This window comes from Polyodon spathula, chromosome 10 (assembly GCF_017654505.1).
Source record: "Polyodon spathula isolate WHYD16114869_AA chromosome 10, ASM1765450v1, whole genome shotgun sequence".
NCBI classification, from domain to species: Eukaryota; Metazoa; Chordata; class Actinopteri; order Acipenseriformes; family Polyodontidae; genus Polyodon; species Polyodon spathula.
In genome coordinates, this window is record NC_054543.1 from 20,722,052 (window position 1) to 20,735,056 (window position 13,005).

Here is a 13,005-nt window from a genome sequence, read left to right on the forward strand (position 1 = left end):
AAAATGATCTAGACAAGATTCAGAACTGGGCAGACACATGGCAAATGACATTTAATAGAGAAGTATAAGGTACTGCACGCGGGAAATAAAAATGTACATTATAAATATCATATGGGAGATACTGAAATTGGAGAAGGAATCTATGAAAAAGACCTAGGAGTTTTTGTTGACTCAGAAATGTCTTCATCTAGGCAATGTGGGGAAGCTATAAAAAAGGCCAACAAGATGCTTGGATACATTGTGAAAAGTGTTGAATTTAAATCAAGGGAAGTAATGTTAAAACTGTACAATGCACTAGTAAGACCTCATCTTGAATATTGTGTGCAGTTCTGGTCACCTCGCTATAAAAAAGATATTGCTGCTCTAGAAAGAGTGCAAAGAAGAGCGACCAGAATTATTCCGGGCTTAAAAGGCATGTCATATGCAGACAGGCTAAAAGAATTGAATCTGTTCAGTCTTGAACAAAGAAGACTACGTGGTGACCTAATTCAAGCATTCAAAATTCTAAAAGGTGTTGACAGTGTCGACCCAAGGGACTTTTTCAGCCTGAAAAAAGAAACAAGGACCAGGGGTCACAAATGGAGATTAGACAAAGGGGCATTCAGAACAGAAAATAGGAGGCACTTTTTTACACAGAGAATTGTGAGGGTCTGGAATCAACTCCTCAGTAATGTTGTTGAAGCTGACACCCTGGGATCCTTCAAGAAGCTGCTTGTTGCGATTCTGGGATCAATAAGCTACTAACAACCAAACGAGCAAGATGGGCCGAATGGCCTCCTCTGACATGTGGGGCATGTTGTCAGTATCTTCCTTTGTAAAAACTTGTGAAAAGTAATCATTTAATATATTTGCTATTTTTTTTCTTCATCTACGATTTTGCCATTTGTATCTCTTAAACATTTAATCTCCTCTTTGAATGTTCGCTTGCTGTTATAATATTGGAAAAACATTTTGGAATTGGTTTTAGCTCCCTTAGCAATGTTCATTTCTATTTCTCTCTTGGCCTTTCTAACTTCCTTTTTGACTTGCGTTTGCAGTTCTGTGTACTCTTTCTGCGTACTTTCTTTTTGGTCCTTTTTTAATGCTCTGTAAAGTGCCTTTTTTCGCTGAATATTTTTTTTAATTGATCTATTAAACCATTTTGGCAATTTAGTTTTACATTTAGATTTGTCTACTTTAGGGATGTAATTGTTTTGTGCCTCTAGTACTACATTTTTGAAGAACAACCATCCTTCTTCTGTGGGTGTTTTCTCTATTTTACTCCAATCTACTTCTGTTAGTCTCTGTTTCATACCTTCATAGTTTGCTTTTCTAAAATTGTAAACCTTAGCTTTAGTCATGATTGGGGTTTTAAAAAACACTTCAAATGAGACCATGTTGTGGTCTGAGTTTGCCATTGGTTCTCTGACCTCTGTTTTAGTTATTCTATCTTCGTTATTTGAAAAGACTAAATCAAGGCATGCCTCCCCTCTAGTTGGTGCCTTGACAAATTGTGTTAGGAAGCAGTCATTTGTCATTTCCACCATTTCTATTTCATCCTTCGTGCTACCCACCGGGTTTTCCCATTTTATTTGGGGGAAGTTGAAATCCCCCATTAGTATGGCTTCTCCTTTGCTACACGCATTTCTAATGTCATTGTATAACAGATTATTTTGCTCACCGTCTGAATCTGGCGGTCTATAGCATGCTCCTATTATTATGCCCTTTGAATTTTTGTCTGTTATTCTGACCCATATTGATTCGGTTTTATTTTCTTTGTCCAGGTTTAACACCTGGGCTTCAAGACTGTTTCTTATGTATAGCGCTACCCCTCCTCCTCTTCTGTCCTGCCTGTCTTTCCTATACAGTGTATACCCACAAATATTATATTCGTCCCCATCACTCTCAGACAACCAAGTTTCTGTAACACCTATCACATCATAGTTACCTGTTAGTGCAGTAGCTTCAAGTTCTAGAATTTTGTTTCTGATACTTCTAGCATTTAGATAAATACATTTAATGGTTGTCTTACCTGAGTTGTTGTCCTTGTTTTGATGCGGTCTCCCTTCTGTTTTTTTGTTGATTTCTCCCCCCTTCCTTTCTAGTTTAAATGCTTCTGAACCTGCTCGAGGATCTTTTCTCCAAGTAGACTGGTTCCCTTGTTATTTAAGTGCAGTCCATCCCGTCTATACAGATAGTCCTCGTTGTAGAATGTGGTCCAATGATCAAGATAGGTGAAGCCTTCCCGTGTGCACCACGTCTTCAGCCATGCGTTTTGATTAATTATTTCCAGCTGTCCATATGGTCCTTTGCAAGGTGCGGGTAGTATACCAGAAAATACCACAGTTTTGTTTTTCTCTTTTAATTTCCTTCCTAGCTCTCTGAATTTGTTTTGCAGGGATTTTGGTCTGTCTCTTCCAATGTTGTTTGTACCAATGTGGACGACTACTACCGGGTCGTCTCCTGTTCATTCTAGGAGCCTGTCCACGTTCTCAGTGATGTGCTTGACCGAGGCTCCCGGAAGGCAGCACACTGTTGTAGTAAGGGGTTCCAAACTGCGAATTGAACTTGCTGTGTTTCTCAATATGGAGTCCCCAACAATCATGACCTCCCTTCTTTTTGCTGTCTGGTTACCACTGTAAATAGGGGTCCTGGATGTTGTTCCTTTCATTCTCTTGTTGTTGCTTCTGCTCATCAAAATTCTGAAGTGACTCAAATTTGTTGGTTGTTTTGATTTCTGGTGGTTGTGTTTGAGGAAGTTTCTTTTTTTCCCCTGCTTCTGCCTACCTGAACCCAGCTGTTCTGACCTTCTATCTCCCTGGTGGCTTTCAGTCTGTTAGGGGTGATGCAGACTTCCATGAACTGTGGGTGTGCCAGTTCGTCAAGATCCTGTTGCTGTCTCCAGCTTCATTCCAGCTCCATTTCTAGCATACTTACTATTTTGGCAGAAGCGTATTCATTAAAATGTGTATTTGTCATAAAGACATTCCTTTTTAATAAGGATTTGTTTCAAATAAATTTGCTTAATAGTTGCACAATTCAATTCCAGAATTTCTTAAATTGTGTGACGAAACCTATCCTGGCTCGTTGTGTTCTAACTGGATTGAAACAGCAGCCTCACGTGCAGCTGCCACCTGGTCGGTCTGAATAAATAACCCTAGAAGCAGAATGTTATATAGTTACGGTAGCTAAGGAACAGAACGAGGCACCAGGAAATAGCTAGAATCAAAAAGGATATCTACTTTAAAAGAGTTAAAAAAAAAAAAAAAAAAATGCGTATACAATTTAGTACAGGCGAATTGGACAATTGTAGAAAAACAAGTTACAATAACCAACAAATATGTTTGATCCAGTCAGTTCGCATACAACAAGTCAAATTAATAATATATATATATATTTTGTTAAGAACAAAAATCAAATACATTATGAAGTAGGTAACAAATTCAAGATGTCCACAGTTATCCGTAGACTATTGCACGTAACCCAGCAAAAAGATAAACAAGTACAACAAAATAGTAAATAAAAACACAGAACGAAAACTTCCCTTCAATGACAAGAAACCTTGAGTATCACACTGCACACTGTTCAATTCAGTTCCGCAGGCAGCCCCGAACCCGTCAGCGACCCCCCAGCAACAACAAAAACTAAACGAAAGTCAAAACCCCCAAAAGCAGCTCTCCTAGTCCATGCTGTATATTGCTTTTATCCAGTTTGTTTCTAACAATTCAATAACAACAAGTATGCTGTCTTTGGTCGCAATGCTCAGTCCAATTAAGGTTGCCAATGTTTCAATCAGTGCGTGGTTGAGCCGGCTGGTCACAATACTTTCAGCTGATTCCAGTTTGCACACCATATAGATATTGTGTTTAGATGATTCCTCGTTGACCTGTATTAGAACTGAATAGTGGGTATATTTTATTTGTTTATTTTACAGAATAACTGCAACGCAAACCACATTGATCTGTTTCCACGCGTCCCTAAAAAGTGACGCAGCATATTGTTTCAGTAGGCAATAATATACCAGATTCGAATGTACACTTAAATTTACTACATGCATTAAATGTGTGGCACTCAGCCTGTAGGGCTATTGATTTGACTGCGCCACCCCACAATTATACCAGGAGTAAGGGGAGCTCCGAGTTACCAGATTTTGCATTATTGTGATCCAAGTAAATGAAAGAATATAACAACGAAAAGCGTACATATGGTTTAAACTTTACCTCATATAGGCAAGGTAATAATATTTAAAATACAAACATCGAAAAGCAATAAAAAAAATACATGTTTGCTTCGTAGTACATATCTTCTTTGCTAACGAACAGTTGTTACTCTACAGTACGTCCAGCTTAATAGAAAGCAAGAGTAAGTTTCGTAAAGCACATAAACGTCAGGATAGACCCTCTTTGATGCCACTGTGCCTAGAGGTAAAAGGGCACAAGGAAAGAAAGCAAAGAATACAAAACAACTTTCAAAATGAATACAGACTTCCTAAACTTTAGTTTAAAGTTTCTTTACAAACACAATATTAAGTTTCTTTACAAACGCAATATTGTAGCGTAAGATCGTTGAAACATTTGTTTTTACCGCAAAGGGCTGCACTCAGACTTGTTGGCATACAAAGTATTAAATACTAGGTAATATTCGAGTATGGTGTTTTCCTTTTCTTGTAGTCGAGGGTATACGCAGGTAAACGGCGTTTACTCGCTTTTAATTTGGCAATATAGCCTTTACCCACTTCTGATACAACGGATACAGAATTTACTTATTTCTACTCTCCTGTGATGTGCAGATACGTTAAACAAGACATTTTAACAGTGAGCACCTGTGTTGTGTTGCTAAGCGGACAACACCTACAGATGAAAGCTGTCAGAACTGTGGCGTGAGCGGGGGAGGGGGCACTGGACTGCGTGTTTTGTTTGTGTGTGTTCTGTGATTGGTTGTTTATGTTGTGTTATTGCTCTTTTAGACACTGGACCTACCAGTAGCCTTCATCCACTAAAGGGTCCTCACAGAACTGTTCACCTGAAGCCATGGACGGATTAAGAACTCATGGGGCCCCGGGCACAGACTAGATAAGTTGATCTTTTGTTGAGCAGTTTCGAATGTAGTTAAGAGGCTGTTGCATTTCTACCGCATTTTCTTTTGCCTGCAGTTTCTCAACATTACTAGCTCCGTGGGCCATCTTGCGCCTCGTCGTTTTTTTCAGACACTTCACAGCTGTCTTATAGGGGCTTGTTTTTTTTTTCACCAAAAAAACGCTAAACTTTGGATTTTGTTGCTTCCACCACCACCCCCGCAACCCCAACCCCCCAGCCTTGAGTAGGACAGTTGGTAGCCAAATCCATGATTTACTCATTAACATATTAGCGGCAGTTAAAATAGGCAAGCACACAGTGGTAGTACATTGATTTGCATAGCTCCACTAAAAGCAGGCAGGTTGCCTATCAAAAACACTTGAGCCATTTTCAAGGGAGGGGGGTGTCAAGTGTTAATAAATACAAATTGTGAACAGTATTTACTAGTCTTACAGTGATATACACGTGATACATATGCATTCTAAGGCTCTGTAAATGAAACTATTGGAAAATTAAATGTGTAAGAATTATGGGGCCCATAGTTTTCTGGGGGCCCTGGGCCTGGGCCCTGTAAGCCTGCCCTTTAATACCCGTGAAGCACACCATCATGTCTGAACAGCACCTGAGGGGGAAAGGTCTGTATGGGGGCTCTAGTTGGCCGAGGGCCAACAACAATGTATCTGTTCATGTTCAATCTATCTGTTCAACTCCAACAGAGGTGTTACCCAATTTTTTATTTATTTTATTTATTTTTTAACTTGTGGTACCAGGCATAATAACACATACAAGATACAGTGTTTAAAAGACGCGAATCAAAGCAAACAATGTACACTAAAAGCACAGGGACCAAAAATCAAACGAAAGCAAGATTACAGAGAAACAAAAAATAAATAAATAACCAAATTAAAAGCTGAAACAAAACAGTGGCCAACGCGTCTCCTATAGAAAAATGAGAGAAAAACAAACATAATTCAGACAGTTTACGTAAAACAAAACTACTATGTTATTGTTAAGAACTAACTGTTAAGAACGCCGCGACAATAATTCGATTATTGATAACAATTAATAACATGGTCTCACCTGCTACATTCGGTAACGCTGTCTCGTTAGTAAGTAGCTGTCTATATGTTTGCATGTACGCAAGCATACAGTCCCTTGTTGAGATGCTGATGTAAACTGAGTAGGTCAGGGTGACAGTAATAACCATTTCAGCAACAAGTGTCTCATTAATAATAATCCAGCTTTTCAACAGCAGCTCTGAGGAGCGAGTCTGAAGCTATAGAGCCACACGTTTATTTCAGAGCGCACAGTAGCAGTACAGTAGTAACTTATTTGCTTGATTTACTAGATGTTATGCAGCAAAACACGTGTTTATGTACACATAGAACTGGTCATGTGCCATGATATTCCATCTTTTAAACATGATTGATAATGATTCTATGACGTCAGATGCAAGACATGTTAGGGAACCTGCACACAGCTATACCGTCCTGTGTCTCCTGGAGTGTTAGGAATCAAGAGCTACTTTAAATGTACGTGGATTGTATTCAAAGTAAGATTTATATTTTGTTTTCTTCAGTTTATCTCGTTATTCTGCAACTTTATAATTTGCTTTTGGTTAGCCATATTTTTTTTTTGCATGCAAACCACACCATTTTCCTTATAAAAATAAATAGAAAAAAAAAAAAAAAAAAAAAACAGTAAGGATTATTAATTTGATATATGATCACTGTTTATTAATTTGGCTATCAAAAGTATTGCCATTTACAAGAAAGCATGATGTCAGATATTTTGAGAATCAACGCCTTGAATATGTCACACGGACTGGTAAAGATGCATATTTTTTTTAAGCACAGCGAATTAAAACAACTGTTTATGATACCAAAACACACATATATCATTTAAAATAATATCTTAAGCGTTCAATAATTAATATTTTATCTGAATTATATTTTTATCTGAATTCTGTCAGTCTTCAGTGCTTATTAGGTAATGGCAGAAACGCGACATAGCCACGCAAGTTAGCAGTGTACATTATCTTGCAGGCAGATGTGCGCTCTGGGGATGGAAGCACCAAGTGACCTGTTTCTGTTTTACGCGTTCTCATTACAGAGTGAAAGCGTTACTCTGTGGATTCCTGTGGAAAATGGGCGCACTGCAAACCTTCAGGGAGTTCAGTGTTTTGGGGTGGTTAAGAGAAGGCAGGCAATCGAGGAGGCTAATTCTTCTAATCGTGTTCGTTGCACTTCTGCTGGACAACATGCTTCTCACTGTAGTCGGTATGTATGCGATGAAACTACTTGAAAATGTGTGACTAGAACCAGAAGAACATCTTACTGGCAGAAGCCTTTTTGTATTTCTTACTGGTATTATGCATCTCTACAGCCGGTAAAAACACAAAATAGACAGCTGACAGGAAAGTAACATAAGGAATAAAGATAGAGAAATAGTTATATTTTATTTAAGAAATTCCCTATTAAGCTTTTGTATTGTGTAACTAAAAAGCTGTCTTCGTGCCAAAATGGTTTCACTGGTAAAGTGTATCTTTATGCTAGTACTATAGGGTTGTTGATTCAAGAAACCAAGTTAATTCATGTATTTATTTATTTACTTTATTTATTATACTGTTAAATGTTATATAGGCGATAACAAGCCATGATTTATTTAATATTTATTAACTATCCTAGGATTTTCTATGTATATACAATAATGAATTCATTAAGTATACTTAATATATATATAATATATATATATATATATATATATATATATATATATATATATATATATATATATATATATATATATCGTTCGTCATCGTTGTTGTTCTGGAACATTTTTACACTTTTGTTTTGAAGATTACGATAATGTTATCGTTATGGAGTTGATGTCTGCCGGTATATCTGTCATGCAAAGAATGTAATTAAAATGTCATTTATATTAAGATTTAACTTGCTAGTTTAGCATATCTGGAAATGGGGGTGGGTATGGGGGGCATTTTCAAGTTTGTTCTGCTTCCTGCCATTTTATAAAGCAATTTAATACCCTCTACTACTGTGCATAGTAAAAAAATCACCTACCCCCTTTGCTGTGGAGTGAATTTCAATCAGGGAAACCTCCAGCTAACATTTGGAGAACGTAAACAAACTCATTAAAGGTATTTTGGAAAAAGTGGAGTGTGTGGAAGGCTATGCTTTGGAAGAATGTCAATAGCATGCACTAATGAATTATACAGTAGGTATGTCATGATTGTTGGGCATGTTGATTGGGATTGCTGACACTGTATACAAAACCACACCGATCTGTAGAAAAGCTTCTTGCAGCTGTCCCTATTGGTTTAATATTGGACAGACTTAAGTATTTGACTTCTTCTGTGCAATGAGATGAAGAGTGTACTGGGATTAATTTGGAGCAAGTGCTTCTCATTATGCTTAGGTATATAGGCACTGGCTGTTTTCAGGTTTGATTTGCTGGCCGTCTGTATTCTTGCTTCAGAATTTGAATATGCATAGTACTACCTTTGTTTTGTGAAATGTACACATTAGAGATCTTGTTCTGTGTAAGGATATCAGGGAAAACACTGAATTGAAATTTGCATATCACGAGAGTACTAAATTTAAAACATTATTACATATTGCAACAAGAAATAGAGTTCTTATCGAGACATTTGGAACTGTTATGCATATTCAATTATAATTATTACAGTAATTGCAAATGATAATGATTCATGGTAATTGTAAATTTCTCTATGGTGACTATCATAATAATGTCTCTGTTATTAAAATGAGAATGCAAAAGAGGTGTCAACAGCTTACATCTGGTTTTACATATTAGGCTACAACATACAAACATCTGCCTTATAATTATGAAAGCATCAACTCCTGGTATTTCCTGCAAAATGTTAATTAGTGTATATATCATATTACCTCCATTGTATATAATATAAATAATGAGCTGTGGTGAAAGCTGCTAAAGGTACACTTTCTTGCTGCTGGTAGTAATAATCACGTGTGATTTTGGATGCTGAGACGCACCTGACCAACTGAGAGACTGCCTACTATATACAGGACCTTCATTATTTCAGCTCTAGGCACCCTAACATCATGAATAAAATAAAATATACAGTACTGGTACAAAGTAAGGAAACAACAAATGATTTACAACAAGACTAATGGTGGGAATTGTACTGCCCATTTTTCCTCACTCAGACCCTTTGCTTACTAAATATCTTGTTATCTCTGAATAGATAATAGTATCCTCTTCAAACATATTGTAAATGTTTTAATGAGCAAGACCTCTCACAAATGGAATGGTGCGCTGAAATGTTCTCCTTTGTCTAGGGAAACGGTACAACTGGGGATTCAGTTTGTTGCTGGCTAACTTCACTCAGACTATTTTCTCATTAAAAAATCTCCTCCTTTATAAAAATATGCAAGCGGTGTTAATGAACAGTCTCTCCCCAAGTGCTGTGGGTAAAACGAGAACAAATGCTCCACTCAGCCATTCAGAATTATTGGTAAATTTATGTGTGGCAGGCTGGTGAGTGGATAGAGGCCCAGAGACAGTCTGTAGTTCAAAAAAATAATTATTTTATTATAAATACACACAAATAAAAGTGCACAAGGGCAAAATTAAGGGATTTAAACAAAAAAAAAACAGTACAAAAAACAAACTTACAAAAATAAAGGTTTCCAGGCTGGGCAAAGCCTTCACTGGATGTAGAATTCACAAACACCACAAACACCACAAACACCACAAACACCACAAACACCACAAACACCACAAACACCACAAACACCAACCTGCTTCCTCAGCTCCCTCTTCCCAAATGAGAAGCAGAGGCCTCATTTTATGTCAGGTGGCTGGGCGCTGATTGATTGTTAATTAACCTAATCAACTAATCAACCCCAGCCACCTGAACATAATAAACCCAGGCAGGTAGGGGAAATTAACCCCATCCCTGCCAATTTAAAAAGGGCGGAGCTTTGCTCTGCCACAGTATGATATTTAGACTACTAGTGAATTTGAGATGGATTGCTCATTAAAATACTTAGCATATTTTTAAAGAGGAAACTGCTTTCATAGAAAAAGGAGAACATTTTAGAATACCGTTTGTCACAAGGACAGCCGAAGTGGGTGACGACAGACCAGAAACAGAAACTGGCTCTGCAAACAGCTGTTAAAATGGTGAAGGCGCTGATGCGCAGTTTAATAATGAACAGGCAGAAAATAAAAGGTTTGTAACAATACAAAAACAGGACATGGCACATGAGGCCAAAATAAATAGACAAACAAAACGAATACACTGACAAAACACAGAGTGGACGAACGCTACACCAAAACAATTGAGACTTAGAATTATGCTTATCTCTTTCTCTCTTTCTCTCTTTCTCTCTTTCTCTCTCTCTCTCTCCCCCGTTCTCCACTCCCGAACACCCAACCCCGAGTATGTGACAACGTGCATCTATATATACTGTTGTGCTGGGATTCAATTACCAATTAATTATTCACTTGAATCCCAGCACGTGAATTAATAAAGTGCAATTCCCAGTGCTCACATATTACTACATTTTACTTGCACGTGAAGTGCTGTGCAATCCTCTTGCCTAAATACACATATACATTTTTAAACACTCGTGTTACACAGACCCGTTTATATCCCGTGTACCAATGTCTATACACCAACATTTAAACACACCACACGCAACACGTAACAAATAATATACACAGGGGCGGGCACTTTGTCACACCGTTCTACTTGTGAATGTATTTCTTGTTAAAAAATATTCAGAGATAATGACAAAGATTTTGGTCAAACAAGTTGCACAGAACAGTAACTTCTGGCAATAATAATAATTAAAAAAAAAACCTAGTCATACCTAATTTACTACCGCTAGGCCATTCAGATTTTTCAGTTTGATTTTATTCAAACTTGTCTTAACACCCCATAATCACTTAATGGCCATGGTGGGAATAAAACATTGAAAAAATAGTGTTACAGAGTTTAAGTACTGTTCCCTAGTTCATCTCAATCTCTACAAGTATGTTGAGTTTCATTAAGAGCTGTCTTCGTTGACTTAGCTTCTTCAGCAAGATGTTCTCCTCTGTATGACTGCCCATATCTTGTGGCATTAGTTTCTGATTTGTGCATAAGTATAATTAAATGGTGTTTTAAACAGGTGTTGTTATGGTGAAAACCAGTGACTGGGTGGTTCAACTTTTACTGTATGTGGTGTCTAGGGTGGAAAAGGTTATGTATAGCTGTGTAAAGATAAAAAAATGTTAATTAGATCCTTGAAGTGTATTAAAATAAGCATGTCAGGGGCTCCTGAGTGGCGCATCCAGTAAAGGTACTCTGCTTGGAGTGCAGGAAGCACCCTATAGCTTTGAGGTCACCAGTTTGAATCCAGGCTATGTCACTGTTGACCATGGCTGGGGGTTTCCAGGGGGTGACGCACAATTGGCCAAGTGCTGCCTGGGCGGGGTAGGTCAGCTGGGGAGACCTTGGTTCACCTCGCATCAGCATCCCCTGAGGCTGGCCGGGTGCCTGCAGGCTTGCCTATGTGCGACTCAGAACTGCGTGGTCCTCTGATGCTGTAGTTTTGTAGTGGTTCACGATGGGCTTGCATTGCAAAAAAAAGCAGATGGCTGACAGCACACGTTTGGAAGGACGCGATTGCTCATCTCTCCGGAGTTAGTGTGGGGTTTGCAGCAGTGAGCTGGGTTGAATAATTGTGCATTCCAAATTGGGAGAAAATCAAGGGAAAAAACAAGATATGTGTGCTGTCACTCTGTGAAGTCTGTGAAGGAAAGAAATGCACAGCCAGACTTGGGGTCATGGGCATTTTGTAGTTTTAAGTATATTATAGATTTGTATGTAATTTACAGACTTTAAATCTGAATCTAAATTATTTTAAATGGTAACATGATATTTAAAAAAAAAAAAAAAAGTTTTTACTCCCACACAATATGGTAAATCTCAAACAAGAAAACCATAATGCATTTGCAGTAGTGTCATTAAAACATGTTTTTACAGTCACTGGCACCCAGGGCAATCACGGTGCCTTAGGCAAACATACACTTCTGGACCCCAGTTTTCTATATGAATAACAACAAATATATGATCTAGTTGTATGTATTAGCTTAACTCATGCCCCACAAATTTGCAAGAGGTATCATTTTCGTTTTTAAGTTATTATTCATGTTTTTGATCAAAAACGGTAAATTATGCCGAATTATAGTTATTAAATATTATGAAAATTTCACACACTGCTCTGAACGGAGCTTGATAATCACCTTTCATGATTTACTGAATAAATATGTAACATATTGATTGTTATCCAATTTAAAAAAAAAACAAATACCCATGATACTTATATATAGGAGGGTTATGACTAATATATGTATATATATATATATATATATATATATATATATATATATATATATATATATATATATATATATATATATATATATATAAAGTAAAATAAACAAGCACACCTGAACATTGTGGTGTACTGAAATCAGGGTTGCCATTTTGTTTTTACTGACATACAGATTTACAGTGGCCTTTTTTTATTTTACTGACACTATTTTTTTACTGACATCATTTAAAAAAACAAATAGAAACAATAAATACAAATACATTATAAAATAGTTTTGTGTACTCGCATTTACTTCTCATGGTCATACATGGACACATTTACAGACTGGATGGTTGGTCTGAAGCTGGTGCTGTTTTTAGCAGTCTTGATAGTTGGAATGTCTGTAGACAATTGATTTCTTACATCTGTTTTTACAAGGTTCATCTGAGAAGAAGACTTGTTTTAATTCTGCAGTAACAACAAAGCGTAGTGAAAGATTTGTGTAGTGAAAGAATTAAGCTGACAAATGGTTTTTGATTCAAAAACACTTTATATACAAGAAAGATATACCTCCAATACAATCA

At 37.2% G+C, this 13,005-nt stretch overlaps 1 protein-coding gene across 1 annotated transcript in view; it reads left to right on the forward strand.

Moving 5' to 3' along the window:
• The first annotated feature begins 6,409 nt into the window (after nt 1-6,409).
• The window catches only part of LOC121321510 (synaptic vesicular amine transporter-like), a 36,704-nt gene continuing 30,108 nt past the window's right edge, over nt 6,410-13,005 (forward strand). Inside the window, exons 1-2 of the mRNA XM_041260494.1 lie at nt 6,410-6,606; nt 7,167-7,333. Coding sequence (XP_041116428.1) covers nt 7,201-7,333 — 133 coding nt within the window. The 5' untranslated portion in view covers nt 6,410-6,606; nt 7,167-7,200. The remainder of the gene's footprint in view (nt 6,607-7,166; nt 7,334-13,005) is intronic.